At 44.0% G+C, this 20,101-nt stretch overlaps 2 protein-coding genes across 4 annotated transcripts in view; both read left to right on the forward strand.

The window, feature by feature from the left end:
• The window catches only part of ITM2B (integral membrane protein 2B), a 32,850-nt gene extending 20,163 nt beyond the window's left edge, over positions 1-12,687 (forward strand). The window contains exons 3-6 of one of the 2 annotated variants that reach the window (XM_074145608.1): positions 1,027-1,233; positions 3,280-3,390; positions 8,429-8,579; positions 9,880-12,687. In XM_074145608.1, the coding sequence (XP_074001709.1) occupies positions 1,027-1,233; positions 3,280-3,390; positions 8,429-8,579; positions 9,880-9,968 (558 nt within the window). In that variant the 3' untranslated portion in view covers positions 9,969-12,687. The remainder of the gene's footprint in view (positions 1-1,026; positions 1,234-3,279; positions 3,391-8,428; positions 8,580-9,879) is intronic. The other variant, XM_074145600.1, reaches the window with a different exon arrangement.
• Positions 12,688-18,759: 6,072 nt separating this feature from the next.
• Positions 18,760-20,101, forward strand: part of RB1 (RB transcriptional corepressor 1) — an 84,858-nt gene continuing 83,516 nt past the window's right edge. The window contains exons 1-2 of one of the 2 annotated variants that reach the window (XM_074144241.1): positions 18,760-18,964; positions 19,219-19,336. In XM_074144241.1, coding sequence (XP_074000342.1) covers positions 18,867-18,964; positions 19,219-19,336 — 216 coding nt within the window. In that variant the 5' untranslated portion in view covers positions 18,760-18,866. Of the gene's footprint in view, positions 18,965-19,198; positions 19,337-20,101 lie in introns of both variants that reach the window. The other variant, XM_074144234.1, reaches the window with a different exon arrangement.

Consider the following 20,101-nt stretch of genomic DNA (forward strand, 5'->3'; position numbering starts at 1 on the left):
AAGCATTGGAATGGGCTGCCCAGGGAAGTGGTTGAGGCATCATCCTTGGAGGTGTTTAAAAGACGGGTTGACACAGTGTTTAGTGACATGGTTTAGTGATGGTTTTTGTCAGAGTTAGATTGACGATTGGACTAGATGATCTTAAAGGTTCCTTCCAACCTGGACAATGCTATGATTCTGTTCAGGAATTGAGCTAACAGTGCACCAAAGATGTGTTTTCAGAGTAAAACTTTAAATTCATGGCAGGTACATATGCATGAGTTTTATGTTTCTAAAACTATCTGGCCTATAAATTTGGTATATGACTTCCTCTGACTCAGGACTTGAGTTCACACTTCACTTAGGTAACTGCCATATGTTCTGTGACAGAAGGACACAGATCGGTTGTTTTAATTTCTTTTTATTACCTTTTCATCTTTTAAAACTGTTAAAACAAAAAAGTAACTTCTTTGAGAAATGTGACTTTCAAAACTTGTGAAGCCTTGCAAAACTAAGCGACTTCACAGAATAATTGAGGTTGGAAGGAAACTGTTGAAGTCATCTGGTCCAACCCCCTGCTGAAAGCACAACCGAATTCGGAGTTAGACTTGCTTTTTGAAAGTGATTTGGATGATCAGTTTCAATGTCTTAAATTATAATTATTGACTGCAGTTAAATCATAATTTGATAATGATAATATGCATGTATATAGGTGTAGGAACTTCACTGTCTTTCTAAAAATAAGATGCAATGTGCCACAGATAACGGATGCAAAACAGCGGATTTTTAAGAACCTGCTTTTGGGATCCTGTTTTCCTTGAATTCAAGGGAAGGACTCCCTCTGGGTTCATTACAATCAAGGTTTTTACCCATGGTCCCATCGTAGACAGCAGCTGGCTCCTACCTTGGTGTATGAATCAAATTAAAGGGAAAACATTTAATCTAGTTCGACAAGTTTTTCTTCTCTGAGTTGCTTTGAGAATATTAGTTTTGGACTTCTAACAAAGCCACTGATGTTTTTGTTGCTGGGTTGTTTGCTATTTTTAGCAGGGTGGTGTGTATTTCTGTGGAATAAAGTACATTGAAGACGGCTTAAGTTTACCTGAGCCCGGGGCAGAGGCTCAGAGTGCTCGCTACCACACCATCGAGCAAAATGTTCAGATCCTGGAGGAGGAGGATGTTGAGTTTATCAGCGTGCCGGTCCCCGAGTTTGCTGATAGCGATCCTGCTGATATCGTCCACGACTTCCACCGGGTAAGAAATATTTCTGAAGAAATTGAAAGCATTTAAAACTTGCAAAATCTTCCCCCCTCAGTCATCCTGATAAATGTACTCCCTAATTATTGCAGGGATGGTGGGGGGGGGGGAAGCAGAGGGTGGAGGAGGCAGCAGAAACGTTTTGATCCGCAGCAGGCTGCAAGCAATTATTAACCAGGCACACAAAGTACAGCGTTACGCAGGCATGGTGAGGTAGTGTGTAAACCACCGTTTGCAAGTACAGTTCTGTTTTTAGAAAGGGAAAAAAATCTTAGAGCTGTTTCCTTTACTTAGTATGAGGAAGTAAAGAGAATATAGATCTTGCAGTGCGAAGTCTCCACTGAGCCAGACTTTGCCCGCCTGCTGGGGTGCCGAGGGAAATCTAGAAAGGACTGTCAGAGCTTTGACCTCAGCCTGCAGGGGCTGATGGCTTCTGACCTCACTAGGTCTCTTCAGGCACCCCCAGAGGTTGCTCTCGTAGCAGTGGCTCAAAAACCCCAGAGCAGCAGCAGAAAGGGAGGGAAGGGACCAGCTGACTGACGGTGGAAGAGAGCTCGTTTTCCAGATGCCGTAGGAAGCCTAGCAGAAGCTAAATTTTCCTTGTGCGCCACGAGCCATTGCCATTCCTAAAGGCACCGATCCAGGGTTTTGAAGCGCTTTTAGCTGTTTCTTCCTTTTTTTTGTAGAAACAACTTTGATAGGAATCACAGTAGTAAATTTTTTGCTAAAGGCAGTTGACAGGCATACAGCTCTTGGTATTAACGACAGCTGTAAAACAATTAGAAGCCCTTCTTGTCTGTATCAGCCTGATGGAAGCTGTCTGATAGCAATGAAATGTTCTACAGCTGGTTTTCAGGAAGCTAAATTTCTGTGAACATTTGAATACTTGGCTGAACAGCTTTTTTTTTTTTTTTTTTAAGCAAAGCTGAGAAAGAAGAATAGGGAAGCGTCGCATTTTTTTAATGCAAACTTCAGTTTAAAGTTTTTCCAGGCAATATGAGTGCTATCTATCAAATATTCATAACCAGATTTGGAGGAAAACATTGCTTGCTTGAGCTATGTCATTTAAAAATATTCCTGAATATATTTAGGGAGCTTCTGTTAAGAGTTAAGAGCAAAGCCTCTAAAGAGGGAAAATCAGAAAAAAAAAAAAAGAAGCAGTATGTAAGAAGTGAATAGGAACAATATAATATTAGAAATTCACTTTTTGATGTAATGGGTTAAAGGCTTTTACTCTAAAGGTCAGTGCAAGGATCATTTGCCATAGACACAGCACTTACTCCCATGTAATGAGATTAGTTGCAGTGATGATTGCTGTCCTCGTGCTATTTTGACTGTTGGGCTCTCGGTGCTCAGTATTTTATATACGTCCGCAGCCTGAGAGCTTTCAGCAGCTTGAGGGAACAGAAGCAGTAAAACACAGCTCAGCGAACACAGCCATAGGATTCATCAGGATAATTCCCCGGGCTTTCGTATCTCTGTTTTTATCAAATAATGGCAAATATTGCAGTTCAGGTACTATAAAGATAATAATTCAGCTATGAATAATCATTAATACTTCAAGTCAGTAGTATTTTTGAAAATAAAAGGATTTTTGTTGCATTATTTGTAACAGTGGTTTTTTCCTTCTATATTTTGTTCTTACCAGCAGGATTTCCCCTTTACACTACAACAAAATATAAAAGCCTGAAGATTAGGGCAAGGTTTTTGCCCTGTTGTTTCAAAATGCAGGCACTAGGAATAAATGAATACTGTACTTGATTCCCCAACAGCTCAGGTACACCTGTGCCATTTCATTATTGTAGTGCATTTGAGCTACTTACCGCCTGCTGCCTCGCACAAATTCCTGTCACAGATTTAAACTCTGATCAAGACTGCCTTTTATTTCTGCATTTACCTGCCCTCAAACTGGACTTTGTTGGACGGACTTCATAGTGAACAAAATCTGAAGAACAAGATGAGGCAATAGCAGTTTAGCAAAGCCTGCATGTGAATTTTCCCATGGTCTCATTATTTTGATTAAAATAAATATTTTCTCAACAGAGACTCACTGCCTATCTTGACCTTAGCCTGGATAAGTGCTATGTGATCCCTCTGAACACTTCAGTTGTTATGCCGCCAAAAAATTTCCTGGAGCTGCTCATCAACATCAAGGTTGGTTAAATCGTATGTAATTTGTTCTTAAGACAAATGGGGAAAAATGAGAATTTTTTTCCTTTCTTTTTTTCCAGCAAAGCTGACATTCACATAAGGTGCATGCGTTAGCAAGTTAGCTGATCCCTGAAGATCTTTGCAAAGAGGGAAAAAAAAAATCTAAAACCTTCTTAGTTACTTAACTACAATCATAAAGGAATTATTAATTCAGAGAGGAAGACAAACAAACTGTATTTCGTTCTTCGATGCTGCAGATTTGATTGACAAAACTGGGTAGATGTGGTGTATCCAGATTCTTTGATAGTAGTCTGTGTGCTTTTTAATTGATAATCCATTATGATTGCGTTCTGTAAGGCATGTGTCTGCTGGACTAAGCCTGGTTAGCTGAGAGGCTTAAAGCAGATGTACTGGGAAATCCTTTTAACATATGCATTGTTTAAGGCACAGGTCCTTAGGGTTGGCTCCTACTTTGAACTGGTGCACAGTGACTTGAGGGTGATGCACGTGAGGTATGTTGGATCCACTGTGCGTGCTCGGGGAAATGAGATGTGGCACTGGGTGTGATGGATCGGCACTGGATCCGAGTTCACGAGGCTTCTGGCAGCCTTGAGATGGATCTTCCTGTTTGCAGGGAGGTTTTGTAGGAGTGATCAAGATTTGGATTGTATGAGAGATGGGGGGGGACTCTTTGTCAGGGAGTGTAGTGATAGGACGAGGGGTAATGGCTTTAAGCTGAAAGAGGGGAGATTTAGATTAGAATTTAGGAAGAAATTCTTTACTGTGAGGGTGGTGAGGCACTGGAACAGGTTGCCCAGGGAAGTTGTGGATGCCCCATCCCTGGAAGTGTTCAAGGCCAGGCTGGATGGGGCTTTGAGCAACCTGGTCTAGTGGGAGGTGTCCCTGCCCATGGCAGGGGGGTTGGAACTCGATGATCTTTAAGGTCCCTTCCAATGCAAACCATTCTATGATTAGCAAAGCCCATTTAAGCAAGAGGGGTTTTAGTATAGCCACATTCCTGGTTCTGCACGCACCAAACCTTCAGAACAAGATTCACTGTCCTTAATAACAAGGAGTGTGGAAGGGACTGAGATCTCACAGTCGCTGAACAACTGAATGTGAGTTTTCAGTAAAATGTTGTGGGAGCTTCTAATGGCTTCCCAGCAGGGTTTGATAATTGAACACTGCTGCCTGGCCTGTGGTGCTGGCGCTGGCTGGCTTGTCACCACCACGGGGACACGCTGTTCTGTTAGTAGTAGTAACTGGGTGAAACAAAATGGCCTGTGGAATCGAGGAGGCCAAAGTAGATGATCTAATGGGGTCTCTTACTAATTTAATATGAACCATCTTTACCTTTTTCTTTAACTCTTACATCTGTACACTTTTAATGCAGATTTAAATAGCATTAACCTTCTTTCTGGGCGGGGAAGAGAGCTGATAAGCTAACTTGTTTAAGATTTGGGCAGAGTGTTTTTATTTTACTGGGGTTTTGTAACTTTAGAATTGTTAATATCATCTTTCCGTTTGCATCTTTTCAAAGAAGGCTTCGGAATTAGGACTCCAGGAACCATTTTAGCCATTTCCAAGTGGTTCATGTGTATAAATAAATTTCTTGTGAAAAATGACTTCACAAGTAAGTTCTCTGCTGCTTTTTTGCTGCCTATTTTGAGACTGGCTATTTAACCACGCTTCCATTTCCTGAACATAAGGATGAGGTGGTGTCTGTAAAACTCAGTGACCCCCATGTTTTTTTACTTTCTGTGTCCTGTTTTGTTTCCATTTTTAGTTCACACAAATCACACTATTAATATCTGTTAATTTCCTAGTCTGTCATTAGTACTAAATCAAGTACGCTTGGTTCACAAGTGAGAGGATAACCAGGCGTCACGCATTTAATTGAATATCTGTGCAAAAGCGAAGTGGTTTGATCATTGTCCCCAACAGTGAGTGCCCTAATTTTGTGAGACACCTGTTTAATTCTCATTGTATTAACAAAAAGCTGTGGGTGTTTGATGTCTCAGAAAATCAGGCTAAACGTTTTGTAGCTGAAATTTGGGCAACTATTCTGCAGATGCACAAAGTGAGTAAATTGCTGTTTGCTGTCCTGCAGTCACACTGGTTGCACAAGGAAAAAAATGTATGAAATTAAAACGCACTTTTCATTAAAATGAGCTCTGAATACACAGAGGATATTTTATGAAAACAGAGGTGCTCTGGGCTGCTTTGTTTTTTAAAAAAACACATAATTTTAGCCTAAAGAACCACATTTCTATATATTGATACAGTTTGCTTAAATATGCAGACAGTGAAAGGCTTCCTTTCCTTGGGAAACAAGGCTGAAACCCAGGTATATTTGTTCATCCACCTCCTTCCTGTCTTTGAGCCAATTTTAACCTTATGCGATGCAGAGGACATCTCAAAGATGGTGATGACATTTGTGGCTGTGCTGGGTCCCAGTGCTTATGGGTAATTGCTCCTGCAGCAGCTGAGCAGAGGAGACTCCTGTGCTGAGCCTCCCCCTCCTCCTGCACCCCCCAGGAGGGCTGAGAAGGTCAGATTTGAGGGGGAGTCTGGGAGGTCTTGTGGTTTCATAGAATCATAGAATCGTCTAGGTTGGAAGGGATCTTTAAGATCATCTAGTCCAACCATCAACCTAACTGTGATAGGGGAAAAAAAAACCACAAAACATACAAAACCATACAAAAGAACCCTCCCCATTACTAAACTATGTCTCTAAGCACTACGTCAACCTGTCTTTTGAAAATCTCCAGGGATGGTGCCTCAGCCACTTCCCTGGGCAGCCCATTCCAATGCTTAATAACCCTTTCAGTGTAAAAATTTTTCCAAATATCCAATCTGAACCTCCCCTGGCGCAACTTGAGGCCATTTCCTCTTGTCCTGTCGCCTGTGACTTGGGAGAAGAGACCGACCCCCGCCTCTCTACACCCTCCTTTCAGGCAGTTGTAGAGAGCGATAAGGTCTCCCCTCAGCCTCCTTTTCTCCAGGCTGAACAACCCCAGCCTCCTCAGCCGCTCCTCATAAGACTTACTCTCCAGACCCCTCACCAGCTTTGTTGCCCTTCTCTGGACCCGCTCCAGCACCTCAATGTCTTTTTTGTGGTAGGGGCCCCAAAACTGGACACAGTACTCGAGGTGGGGCCCCACCAGTGCCGAGTACAGGGGGACCATCACCTCTCGGGTCCTACTCACCATGCTGTTCCTGATACAGGCCAGGATGCCATTGGCCTTCTTGGCCACCTGGGCACACTGCTGGCTCATGTTCAGCCGACAGTCGACCAACACTCGCAGGTCCTTTTCTGCCAGGTGGCTCTCCAGCCACTCTGCCCCAAGCCTGTAGGGCTGCATGGGGTTGTTGTGACCCAAGTGCAGAACTTGGCACTTGGCCTTGTTGAACCTCATCCCATTGGCCTCGGCCCATTGATCCAACCTGTCCAGATCCCCCTGCAAAGCCTTTCTACCCTCCAGCAGGTTGACACTCCCACCTAACTTGGTGTCATCTGCAAACTTACTGAGAGTGCACTCAATCCCCTCATCCAGATCGTTGATGAAGATGTTAAAGAGTTTGGAGGACACAGGCCCAGGAGTGTCCTCACAGGGTGCCCCAAGTCCTTGGCATCGCTGCCCACTGTGCTGGGGCCCTGCTCTGCTGCTTTGTCTTGGGGCTCCCTCCTGAAATTTGAGAGACCAGGGATTAAGATACAGTAATTTACAGTGATTTCATTACTGAATAATGAGTGGGATAATTTGGGAGTGTGAAGTCTTCCAAGGTCTTACCTAAAGGAAAAAAAATTGCTGCTGTCTTCCTTATAGTATGGGCTGAAGAAAATTTTTATAATTTAAGGTGAATTTCATAGAATCATAGGATGGTTTGGGTTGGAAGGGACCTCAAAGATCATCGAGTTCCAACCCCCCTGCCATGGGCAGGGACACCTCCCACTAGAGCAGGTTGCTTAAAGCCCCATCCAGCCTGGCCTTAAACACTTCCAGGGATGGGGCATCCACAACTTCCCTGGGCAACCTGTTCCAGTGCCTCACCACCCTCACAGTAAAGAATTTCTTCCTAATATCTAATCTAAATCTCCTCTCGTTCAGTTTAAAACCATTACCCCTCGTCCTATCACTACACTCCCTGATAGAGTCCCTCCCTATCTCTCCTGTGGGCCCCCTTCAGGTACTGGAAGGCTGCTATGAGGTCTCCCCGGAGCCTTCTGTTCTCCAGGCTGAACAACCCCAACTCTGTTCTCAACTGAATTTAATATAGTCTTTTCTTTCTTTACTGAAAAGAACAGCATTTCATCAGCTTCTTCTCAGCGTATTGCTTGGACTGAAAAGACAGTCTTGTTTTGCAATGGAAATTTCAGATTGCTTATTGTCAATAAACCATATAGTGATCTTTCACCACAGAAGCTGAATTTGTTTCCATAATGTGATGATTTTTAGAAAGCAAGCAGCACCTTCTCTACTGCCATAAATAAGAATCACACTAAGAGGATTTCTTAAATGAAGTAATATTTCAAAAAAGCTGATGATAATTTACCAGTGGCAGTGATAGGAAATGGGCTGATGGCTCAGTGTGTGCATTTTCAGGTGTGTACAGCACAGAGCCGGATTCCTCCCTCACTTCAACTGTGGCAAAACAGCACTGAAGGGACCAGAGAAGGCTTGGGAAGCCTTGGCCTCTTGTCTTGGCTCTTCCCTTTTTCAGTGTATTACCTTAAAACACCCGATAAACCGCCACGACTTTCTAATACCTTTCCCTTTTAGCAATTGTGGGAGTCGCCATAATAAGTTAACGGGGCCAGACGGTCTCCTAATGACTATAATCATTATGCATTTCTGTAGTGCAGCGCAGTTAGAGCAAAATCCTGTATTTATGAAATAAATTCTATGAGTACTTTGAAAGGATTCAAAGAAGGTATTGCCCGGCCCTGTTAAAGAAACGCAGCGCTAAGTGTTTCTTGTGTACTTAGGCCATGAAGAGGTGGCTTTTGACAGAGCTGTTGTATTTTTTTCTTCAACAGGCTGGAACCTATTTGCCTCAGTCCTATTTGATTCACGAACAGATGATTGTTACTGATCGCATTGAAAACGTGGATCAGCTGGGATTCTTTATTTACCGCCTCTGCCGCGGCAAGGAAACCTATAAACTACAGCGCAAAGAAGCCATGAAAGGTAAACGTTCCTCCAGATGCATTGGCAGAAAGTTCAGTGCCGCTTGAGCGCAAGAGAACGGCTGGGTTGTGTTGGAAGGTGTGACTCTTATTAAAGCAAGGCTTGCTTATTGCCGTAACCGGCTCTGTGGGCTTAAGCACGGCTGATATTGTCTATGTAGGGATGGAAATTAAGTTATTTTATTGTGCAAAAGTGCTCAAGTCCCCAGTGAGCTCGGGGCTGCGAAAAGGGGTGTGTGTGCACGCATGGGTGTGTTTTCTGGGATTCAAGCCTTCATTCATGCTTTTCTTTAATCTTGTTTATTGACCCACCCACCCACCAAAAAAACCCACCCCTTTAATATATGAGAAGCCATAACTTTGCACTCCAAGTGCAGAATTGCAGGTTCTTCTGGTCATTAAAGCCATTTATAAATTAGTCCACACCTTCCTATTTGCATCAGGGAAATATGAGTGAGAGTTGTCCTTACAGGAGAACTGTAGTGCTCGGTACTCCTTCATGGAAAATGTTAGAAAAACATCATTGGAAGAGTCTTGACAAGCTATTAAACACTGCCTTAAAATTTTCACTCAGATTTTACTCAGGCTTGCTTCTTTTTAATTTTTTTTTATTTTTAAAAAACTGTATGTGATATGCAAGTGCACACTGAAGCAGTTCAATTGCTTTAGTCGTATTGTTGGACTGCTTGGGAAAACAAGAAAAGTAAATACATTTTATAAAAATAATTTAGAACAGTGTTAAAAGATGAAAAGGTTTTAATAGCAAAATGCAATTCAAAATGCAGTGTGATGAACCTGTGGTAATAAATGATGAATACAGGTTGGCAAGGAGCATTAGTTTGGCCTAAATGTGGTTAAATTCTGTCTTTCTCTGATTCCCAGATGTTGTTGTTTAAATACTACTCTTTAAATCCACTTTTTTTTTTTGCCTATAGCAGTTTATTCCTTTGCTGTTCCCTCTCTTGCATCCCCACAAGTGTTTTTCCAGATGCACAGAGAGAGAGATTGGGAACTGATGAGGGTCAAAACGAGCCAGTGGAGGGTTTGGGGCAGGTTGGATTTAACTAAACCAAACCAATCCTGCGATTTGGTTGGCCCCATCTTCAGGATCATCACCTGCTAATTGATTTTCTCCGTATGAATGTGTGCCTACCTGTGTTCCCTCTGAGAGGGGGACTTGGGGACACGTAGTTCTGATTTCTGGTGACATCTGCTTATAGTAAATGTAAAACTATTACGTCTCCGATGTACCTCATCCGCTCTTGTGTTTACCCTCTGTTGCTCTTCGCTCATACAAACAGGAATTCAGAAGCGTGAAGCCGTCAATTGCCGAAAGATCCGACACTTTGAGAACAGGTTTGCTATGGAAACACTCATCTGTGAACAGTAGCGAGGAATATTGCTGTTCCGGGAGACTTACAGACTACAGTATGACCCCACCCTTTGTATTGTGTGCAGTGATTATTTTTTAAAAAAAAAATATCTTCTTTTCTGTAAGTAGTGGACAGGGCTTTATTGCTGAACACCTCCCATACTTTTCATCTCATGATACATGTAAAATCAATATGTTTTAGGTTTTTTCCTTATTTTCAGGTGCGGTGTTCTTCTTATATTTGAATAGCAATTGTATAAAGACTTAGTTGCTAGTGCATTTCATGTGATGAATCTTGAATACGAGGAAGAAGAGAAAAGTCTTTGAAATATCCACCAGTTTTTAATTAAGTAAAATTCAAAAGAATTATTAATGTACAAATGGACTGCAAGAGCTACTTCTAACTGTAATATTACCTGCTACATAGTTTGTTACAGCATATAGACAAAGCTGTATTTGACTCTTCCCTAACAAAGTGCAATTTGTTTTGTTTTTAAAATATTGTCATATTTACCTTTTTTGATTGATTTCTGACTCAATGTTTTAAAATGGCAAGTGTTTGCTGTAACAATCTTTTAGAAAATTAAGAAGTAACTTATGTTACTAACTTGTATATAATCCATGTATGTGCAATGGAAAATAAATCTTATAAACCTGTTTGTCTAAAACTCTTGTGTTTTCTTTTGCTGTTACTGGGGTTTTCTTTTACAGGTAAAGTTAAAATTAATGCTTTTAGCTGCAGGGCTATTTTTCAAAGCAAGAATATGAAACGGAATAGGTGATGGTTGAGAAATGAAATATGAACTACCTGAAAGGAGGTTGCAGAGAGGTGGGGGTCGGTCTCTTCTCCCAAGTCACAGGCGACAGGACAAGAGGAAATGGCCTCAAGTTGTGCCAGGGGAGGTTTAGATTGGATATTAGGAAAAAATTTCTTCACCGAAAGGGTTATCAAACACTGGAACAGGCTGCCCAGGGAAATGGTTGAGGCACCATCCCGGCAGGTATTTAAAAGATGGGTAGACATGGTGCTTAGGGACATGGTTTAGTGGTGGGTTTTGTCAGTGTTAGGTTGATGGTTGGACTCGATGATCTGAAAGGTCCCTTCCAACCTAGACATCTATGATTTGATATATCAGATGTATCATCATACCTGCTGTTCTGAAGCTGGTTGCAAGAACAATTATGGGAAACAAAACAAAAAGGGAGTAATACCCAAAAACAGGGATGGAAAATGTCCCCCCAGATCTACTCCTAAGCTTCTGTCATATGGGGCCTGACTTGTCTTTCTGACCAAATTTGATTTATCAGGAAAGTAGGAATGCTTAATAGAACTTTTGCGTATTTGTTTGCAAAAAAACCCCAAACCCAACAACTGTTTAAACCCATTTTTAAATAATATGCACCATAGGTGTCCAAATCTTCTGGCAAGTAGGACTTTGGGAGGTGATCGTCCCCCTGTACTCGGCACTGGTGGGGCCCCACGTCGAGTACTGTGTCCAGTTTTGGGGCCCTTGCCACAAAAAAAGACATTGAGGTGCTGGAGCGGGTCCAGAGAAGGGCAACGAAGCTGGTGAGGGGTCTGGAGAATAAGTCTTATGAGGAGTGGCTGAGGAGGCTGGGGTTGTTCAGCCTGGAGAAAAGGAGGCTGAGGGGAGACCTTATTGCTCTCTACAACTGCCTGAAAGGAGGGTGTAGAGAGGTGGGGGTCGGTCTCTTCTCCCAAGTCACAGGCAATAGGACAAGAGGAAATGGCCTCAAGTTGCACCAGGGGAGGTTCAGATTGGATATTTGGAAAAATTTTTACACTGAAAGGGTTATTAAGCATTGGAATGGGCTGCCCAGGGAAGTGGTTGAGGCACCATCCCTGGAGGGATTTAAAAGCTGGGTTGACATAGAGCTTAGAGACATGGTTTAGTGATGAGGTTTTCTTTTTATCAGAGTTAGGTTGATGGTTGGACTAGATGATCTTAAAGGTCCCTTCCAACCTAGACAATTCTATGATTCTGTGATTCTTTCTTAGGTTAATTCAGTCAAGAAGCTTTTGCCTAATCTTATTTTTCATCTTTTAAAGGATCTTTTCTTAATATAGTGGGAAGATGCTTTACTGGTTTTGGAGCTATTATACAATTGTAAACATGCGATCATCCAGCTTCCTGCTATTGTGAATGTTTGGATCGAGATAAAATAATTTGTTTTAAAGGAAGTTTCTCAAATACACAATACTCTTTTTTTTTTTTTCTTCATCTGCATTTGGCTTAATTTACAGCTTAGTCTTTAGTGTGGGTGCATTATATATAGAATGAAAAGTTTAATTGTTACTTTCTGAAAGCTGGGCTTTTTTAATCCATTCTTGACGGTGCCTGGTGGCCACCAACATGAAATAAAGCCTCAGGGAGATGTAGGTTAGATGCTTACGCATAAATTCTATGTCCATAGCTACACTTTGGTACAGATGTAAGCAAGCTGGAAAACCCGCTGGGAAAACTCCAGCTCCAGACATTCAGGATGTTGAAATTGTCTGCTTGCAAATAAAGGTCAAATATATGCCAGGACGCGGTTAGGAGTGTGTTCTTTGGAGCCCTGTATGACGCAAGATTCACGCTGAAGTACTTTTAAGCCTTTTTCCTACCTTTTCATGAGTGTAACGTTCCAATTTTCTGTAAGCTAAACCTGAAATCTGCTATTTTTTAAGTAAGCCTCACGTGGTCTTTACCTTGTTTTCAAAATAAAACCCGGTAAGAAATTTTGTTGTCTGTGGTGTGTCCTTTAAGGGAGACACCAGCAGATGAGGCTGTGAAGGGGTGGTGGAGACAGGGAGAAACAGATTTGTTCTTATAGATGGGAGGTTTATGTGACCATGCTGCGTGCCCGTGTCCCTAATAACTTTTTGAGCCTGTTGGATGGTGGAGGGAAGCTTATTTCTATCAGTAGTGTGAAAATAAGCGTGGGGAAGGCTCCCAGCGTGTGCTCACATCTTATTAAAGGCCAGGCAGTTTGTACGAGAAGACCTAAAACACCCTGAGTGCAGGGGAAGCTCCTGTTGGAACTTCTGCCCTCTTGGACAAAGCTGATGAAGCACAGGACACAAATCCATGGAAAAAAACTAGCTCTAGGAGCTGCTAACAAACATAGCTGTGCTGTACTGAAGAAAACAGCATTTCTAGCCCAATGGATTCCAGAAAAGGGTTAGTACAAAAATGACCTCATTGGACAATTATCTTTGCAAATATTTTTAAAACTCCTGGTAGGAAAGAAAACGAATCCTAATGCTGAGCCACACTTTGTCACTGAAGTAGCAAAATCAGAGAAGTGCAACCGTCCTGTGCCACCGTGTTTATTTGGTGGGAGGGGGCTGTGTTGCTCTCTCCTGGGTCCCAAACAGCCTTTGACGTTCAGTAGATCTTTGCCTCTGTAATGCTGTTGTCACCAATATGATCTGGGCTTGCAAAGTGTAATAAAAGCTCCAAGTCTTCCCTCCTTCTCTCATTGAAGTCTTACAGCTTTAGTATAAAGAGCCACGGGGCAAGTTTTCACGTCAAGAAAATACTGAAGGCCTGCAAGACGGAAAATGCAAGGGTTTGGTTTTATCTGGCGCCATGAGAAGCTGCGGGGTTACCTGAAGCGACGCCCACAGATGCGCTTGAGGAGACAAAAAGCAGGGGCTGGATTCATGTGTTTGAAGAAGTTTGTTTCCAGCTGAATCAGTACCGTGGAAGCCAACAGACGTTTGTTTATCAAAGCCATCAACTGAGGGTAGCATTGTCCTCCAGAAAGGTGGGACACGCTTTTGTTAGTGTAAGTCGGGTGGGAGCATGGAAGTCTGATGCGAGAGCCTGTGATTAAGAAATATTAGCAGAGCTGGGCTCTTACTGGCATTGTTTCTTCTAGTGGTAGAAGGGTATTTTACTGCTATGAGGGAAGGAACGTAGAAGAGCCTATAGCGCTGCTGTCATACTATGAGTTTTGCTGGATTATCATACACAAGTGTTTTCACCTAATTAGGGTATTTCACTGCCTTGATAAAGAATGTTGGGTGCGCTCTGAACAAAAAACGAGATTATGGATTGCTTTAGTTCAGAGAAAAGCCACTATCTGTTCACTATAGGCTATGGTTGCTAATTTTCAATTAGTTTTCAGGTTGTTGGTTAAGACCAATTTGATTCCTGAGAACAACTTCCAGTAGAGCGTATTCTGCTTCTTGTGGACTTCGGAAATCTTGGAAGAGGGGGCATGGGAAATGTCCTCGCTGGGGAGACGGCCAGCAGCAGGACAGGGTGTTGCCCGTGCTGGAGCACGCTTTCTCATGCGGAGAGAGGAAGCAGAACCCGAGGCTGAGCAGGACGGGAAGGGAGAGATCGCAATGGGGTCATTAATGCAGCCGTGTAATTGCAAACAACGACAGGGTTGCGGTTGGTTTGTTTGCCGACCTTTATTTCATTACCAGCTGGCAGTACCAACCGGAATGAACTGCCCTGCAGAGGGGGCGCAGGATGCCCTGCACACCCCAAGAGCAGAATGTGTCTGGGGTTAGAAGGGCTTTGTCTGCCGGGGACATACAGGACGGTACCTGCGTGACAAAGCACACGGTGTGATGCAGCCGTGAGTGCAAAGGCATGTTTCATAGTAATGTCCAGACACCTTCCACAAGCAAAGCAAGCTGTACCAGGAATGATTAGTACCTTGGTCCTCAATGCTAGCACAAATCTGTAAAATGGACTTGACTCTGACAGCCATTGTCACTTCCAGAAAACTAGCCACGTATAAGGTCCTCATAAGTAGTTCTGAATTTTCTATAAGTAAATACAATCTGAATAAAAAGAGAAAAAAGTGACACTGGACTCTAAATACTTTGATCAATAGAAAACCTCTCTGAACTAATCTCAAAGGGAAAGAACTAGAAGTATCTGTGCAACAATCTGGGTTGAGGTTTTGCATGTAGGTGTCGTGTACGTGCAGGTGTTTCTCCATCCAGTAACAATATTCATAGTCTCCTTTCAGCTCCCACTAGCAATTTGGTCGAACACTTTATTAGTAGAGATTCCTGCCTAAAACTCATCACTGCAGCATCTGAGACTCCAGCAGTGCACTACGTAATGCTCTGAGAAGAGCAAGTCACAGATGTGTATAAATGTGCAATGAAAATAATTATTTTTATTAATAACGTGTATACATAGAGCGAGGCTTTGAACTGTTAGAGGAGGCAACATCTAACAAATGCCTCTCAATTTAGAGAGAAAGGGGTTGAGGTTTGTCATGGTCCCTATGGATTTCACATCACTGTAGAAACACTAACTTTTAGAAATGGGTTTTAGCCTTCATGTTTTGAACTGACTCTTTACGTAGGACACTGGTATTAGGGGCCAGGCTCACCAACAAGGGGTACAAGCAGCCAGCTTCACCCCATCACACCCATATACCATTTCCAGCTTCAAAGGCAGAGCTGATGCCAGTGCAATGGCAAGGCAGTGTTACTGGGGGACATCATGCTGGGGAGTGGAAAAGGACTGGTTCAAACCATGGCCTTAGTGTCCCTGAGGCACTCCTGGAGCAGGACTGTCACGTAAGTCCACATGTTGCTCCAAGTGGTCCTCCAGAGAAGTCCTTCTTAAGGCCTGGTGGCTGTAGGGCAGCAGCTGGAGAAGAGTTGGGGCAGGTCCGTCACCTCCTCACTCCTGTTAGCGCTTGTGCTGGGGCTTTGAGGGACAGCTGAACTCCGGGTGACACTGATGGCAGGGGGCTGGTGGCTGCTGCGTGGTGGGAGGGACGTCCATGCACAGAAAAGGCTGGCCAGGAGAGGTTATGCCCCCTCCTTGGTTAATTTTGCCTGTTGCAGGCAGCGAAATGGGGTGTGATTTGGGCAGACATTTTTATAATCCATGAATTTTAGAGCCTATGGGCTTTACTCAAGCAAAAATTCTGCCAATATTTAGTACGTGGACTAATACCCAGAAGCTCCCAATTTCGTGGGTTTAGTACATACATTTCTGTCATGCATCTCCAGAAGAACTGATTTGATTATAATTGTAATTTATGTGGTAGAGGTCTGTGATAATGTAGAAATAAGCAGCTAGTCTTGCTAGACCACAAGGTGCACTTAAATCAAGTTTCCCCATGACAAATATTTAATTTTTATGAAAACTAAAAAAGTAGTAAGCTTTTATTGTATCTGAACAGAAAAGGCCAAAATATGAAGGCTTGGTTTCATTTGCAATGAAGGCATGACTTCTATTCCCAATGACAATTACCATGAAACTATAGCAACAGTTTTAAGTGAAAAAATTAAGATAATAAAATTACTTAAGATTGTTTAGCAGCTGGAAACAATGAGTCAGGGCTGCCTGACTGGGCAACATTTCACAGACTGCCATCTGTCTATGACCTACACTTTAAAAGCCGTTGTAGCAAGATGTTTAGAATAGAGATATTGTCAGGTCAGATGAGAAACTATCATCAATACTTTATTTGACCTTGCAGTGTTTCCTTTTTTTTCTTTCTTTCCCCAGTAAGAGCTGCTTTTCTTCCTTCCTTTTCCACGTTATTCCAAAAGCCCAAAGGCTCCATTTAAAAGAAAACATTTTAAAACACAGGATTAAAACATTCAAATCAGTGTATCTAACAAGGTGGGGGGAAAAAGTGCAGCAATTTACATATGGTTTTACACATGCATGTGCCTTTCTTTGGAAGTACAAACATACATGTTACGTTTTCTTACTGCAGTTTAGAGGTACTTACTACATCTGAGGCTCTGGGATGGAGGATTCAAGGCTATTGTAGCTTGATTCATCTGCTGCCTCCTTTCTTCTCCCACCAGTTGGAACTTGAAGAATTCCGAGATCATATTTTGGTTGAACCCGTTTATGGAGGGAAGCCCTAAGTGCCTTCTTTGGTGAAAAGGTACATAAAATTTTACTTGAAAAGATAATTGGCATAATAGCAATTTTAGAAAATTAGTATTTACACTGAGGCTGGCTGTCAACTCTTTAAAAGGATCTGATGTTCCCTAAGCACTAATGCACAGGGGGTTATGAGAGCAACACAAATTCTTTGCCTGTCATTTGGATGATCCAGGGCCTGGCTCTAAAAGCATGCTAAAGCAGCTGTGAGGGAAGCTACCCAGGAGGGTGTGTTTCCTTCTTGCTGACAGCTGGGAGGGTCTCCACTGGCTGTGACCAAGTTTTCCGAGATGCTTTGCTCTCATTTTAAATTCTTCTGTACTCTTAAAGTCAGTTGTGAGGAGAAGGCAATGGACTCATCTGTGGTTTAGAGTTTTAGCTTGCTTTTCTGAGCTGGTAGATTTGCCTAGTTGTCCGTGGTTCAACATGCAGTCCTAGACTCCAAACGTTTCTCAGCATATGGTATAATCTGATTACAACAAGTGTTTCAAACATGCTTAGAAGCAGGGTAAAGTTACCATCACAGTTTTACTAGAATCATAATAAGGAATGTCTAAATCCCACTACAGTCTACTACTCAAACATTTCATTTGGAGTTTATGTACTTTGATTTGCCTCAGAAGTCCCATTTGTTACGTATTCACTTTACTGTAAGTGGTTTGATTCTAATTATGAACGAGAAAAATAAGACTGTTCTCCTGTTTTTAAATAAGTTAATGAATATAAAGGAAAAACCTGAACAAATTATATTGTGAATCTTAAAAATACTAGTGAATTTTTATTCTTACCATAGTTGTACTCATGTTGTTTTTATTTTAAACCCCGAGCTTTGATATCAGTCTCACAAAAACTAGTTGCTTTACAGATAAATAAGTATGTGCATGCAATGAGTCCTTACAAATATTTCTGCTTTTTTTTCTAAGAAGTTGTCATCATAAAAATCTGAAAATAAATGTGCTTATTGGCAGCAGCGATCTACCTTCTAAATGCGGATTGCAGGCAACAGAGTAGATTTTTAAGTTCGGTGAATCAGGGCACTGGGGATTTTAATCACATTGGCTTAAAATCCAGCCTATGCCCAAAGCCCGTAGGATTTCTTACATGAAATGTAATTGCCGTGCACAGTGTTAAAAGCAGTATTTTAGTTAGGACTCACACGAATGTCAGATTGAGAGATGGCCACGAAGGATTTGCAATTTCTGTCCTGTTGTACGCCTGTATAGTTATTTTTATAGTTAGGTCTATGGTTCTTCCCATGTCATAGAAAAGCTGTACTGACCACCTGCAGCTTCTTCAGCACCCGAAACACTAGGAACAGCTAGGGTGTCGCCTCCGGAATGACTGAAGGCCCCTGGACGATCTCTAACATCGAGGCCGCAAGCGCTTTTTGTGAGGGAGCGGCGCTGACCACCTCTCCGTGACGCCCTTTCTCCCTCCGTCACCTGCCACCTACGGCCGAGACAGCCGGACGTCGCCGCTCCTTCCCGCGCTCTGTCCTCAGCTTTAAGCTCCTTTTAGGTGTAAAACCGAGTCTGAGAGGGCGGGACACGCAGGGAGATGGCCCCGCCGGCGCCGCGGCCCCGCCGCCATCCCGCCGTTACCTCAAGGAGCCGCGCCCCGCTCCGCCCGCGAGCCACCGCCCTCGCGCCAGTTGCCGGGACGCACGCAGCGGAGCCGGCTCCTATTGGCTAGCGCGGAGAAAGGAGCGCGTTCATTGGTCGAGCCGACTGGCGCGGGCAGCTTCTCCTTCCGGGTTCCGAGGCGCGCCGAGCCGGTCTGTGTTTGGGGCGGAGTGGGGGGGCGCGGTCGCCGCTCCCCGCCGGCGGGTGTGGTAGGGGGAGCGGTCAGCCGGCCCGGAAGTGACGGCAGAAGCGGCTGGCGGTGGCGCAGTTTTCCCGCGGTTTGGGCGGCGGGAAGGGGGAGGGGAGGCGAGCGGAGCGGTAGCCGGCGGCCCGTCGTTACTTGCCGCCCGCGGCGGGCGCTCGAGCGGCGGGGCCCAACCGCCGCCCGCGCGCCGGCCGCCATGCCGCCCAAAACCCCCCGCAGGGCGGGAGGAGCCGCCGCCAGGAGCCAACGAGCCAGCCCCGACAGCGGCTCCGCGCCGCCGCCCGTCGCCGCCCGGTAAGCGCCGCCTGGGCTGGGCTGGGGGAGCGGTGGGGCTGCCCCGTAGCTGGAGGTGGCGGGCCCGGGCTGCGCTGCCCGGGGGTCCGGGTCGTGCCCCCTCCCGGGCTCCTATGTGTGGTTGGGGCGGTGTCGCTCCGGGGCGCCCGGCAGCAGCCGGTTGTTCCCCGCCTCCCCCCCCCCCCGCCCCGGTAGCTTTGTGGTGCGGTGCGCTGCGCGGAGCCCCCGCTGGAGGTGTCTCTCGCTTCTCCTAGTCTCGAAATTGGCGAAGCTGAGTTCGTCGCCCTGTGTGATGCTCTGAAAGTGTCGGACGGCGTGAGGGAGAAAGCGTGGAAGACCTACGAGAGTTTGTCGGCTGCGGACGGAGCTCTGGTGAGTACCTGCCGCTTGTGACCCCTCCCGCTGCGGTGGTGTCTGTCCTGTGCCCGAGTTGACATACGAATAAAGCTGTAACTTTGCTGCCACCGGAGCCAGCACAAGCCTCGGTTGCAAGAATTGAATGGTTTTATTTTTTCCAAGTGCGGTTAGACTGAAGTCGGATGTTGCCCTGTGCATCTATATAAACCGGTTTCTATATATCTCTCTCTTTTGTTAATGTTTTCCAGTAATTCTTTTAGATGGCTAATAAATGACAGTAGAAAACAATGCCATGTGATCCGCTGATTCTTCAAACCACAAATTATTTCAAATATGCCTGAGTCAGCTCTATACGGGTCATCTCGTTGTGTGTTTCTGTGTATTTCTGCCCACTGTATCCGTCTTTGTGAGACTGCAGAAAGGGTCTGGAGAAGACTGTTGCAGAGAAAGGGATGTTTGTACGTTAAACTTTTTTTTTTTTCTACTGCATTATGTTAATCTGTATGTACTTATCGTTGAGGTATTTCCGTTCAAAGTTAGTCATTGGGCATGTGTAAACAGATTAAAATGTTATGCCCTTTCCTGATATTTTTTTTTTCTCCCCCCTTCTTCTCAGTGTATTACTGCTGTCTCAACAAGCTGACTCGGATAACAGCTACAGTACAATTAAATCGTGAGCAAAGCTTTATTATACAGATCTGAATTAGATTGAAAATACCTAGCTGTGATATTATTCCCGCTGTGTGGCCTGGCAGCCATGTATCTGTTGCGACTTCTGCT

The sequence above is a fragment of the Numenius arquata genome, chromosome 1 (genome assembly GCF_964106895.1).
Source record: "Numenius arquata chromosome 1, bNumArq3.hap1.1, whole genome shotgun sequence".
NCBI lineage: Eukaryota > Metazoa > Chordata > Aves > Charadriiformes > Scolopacidae > Numenius > Numenius arquata.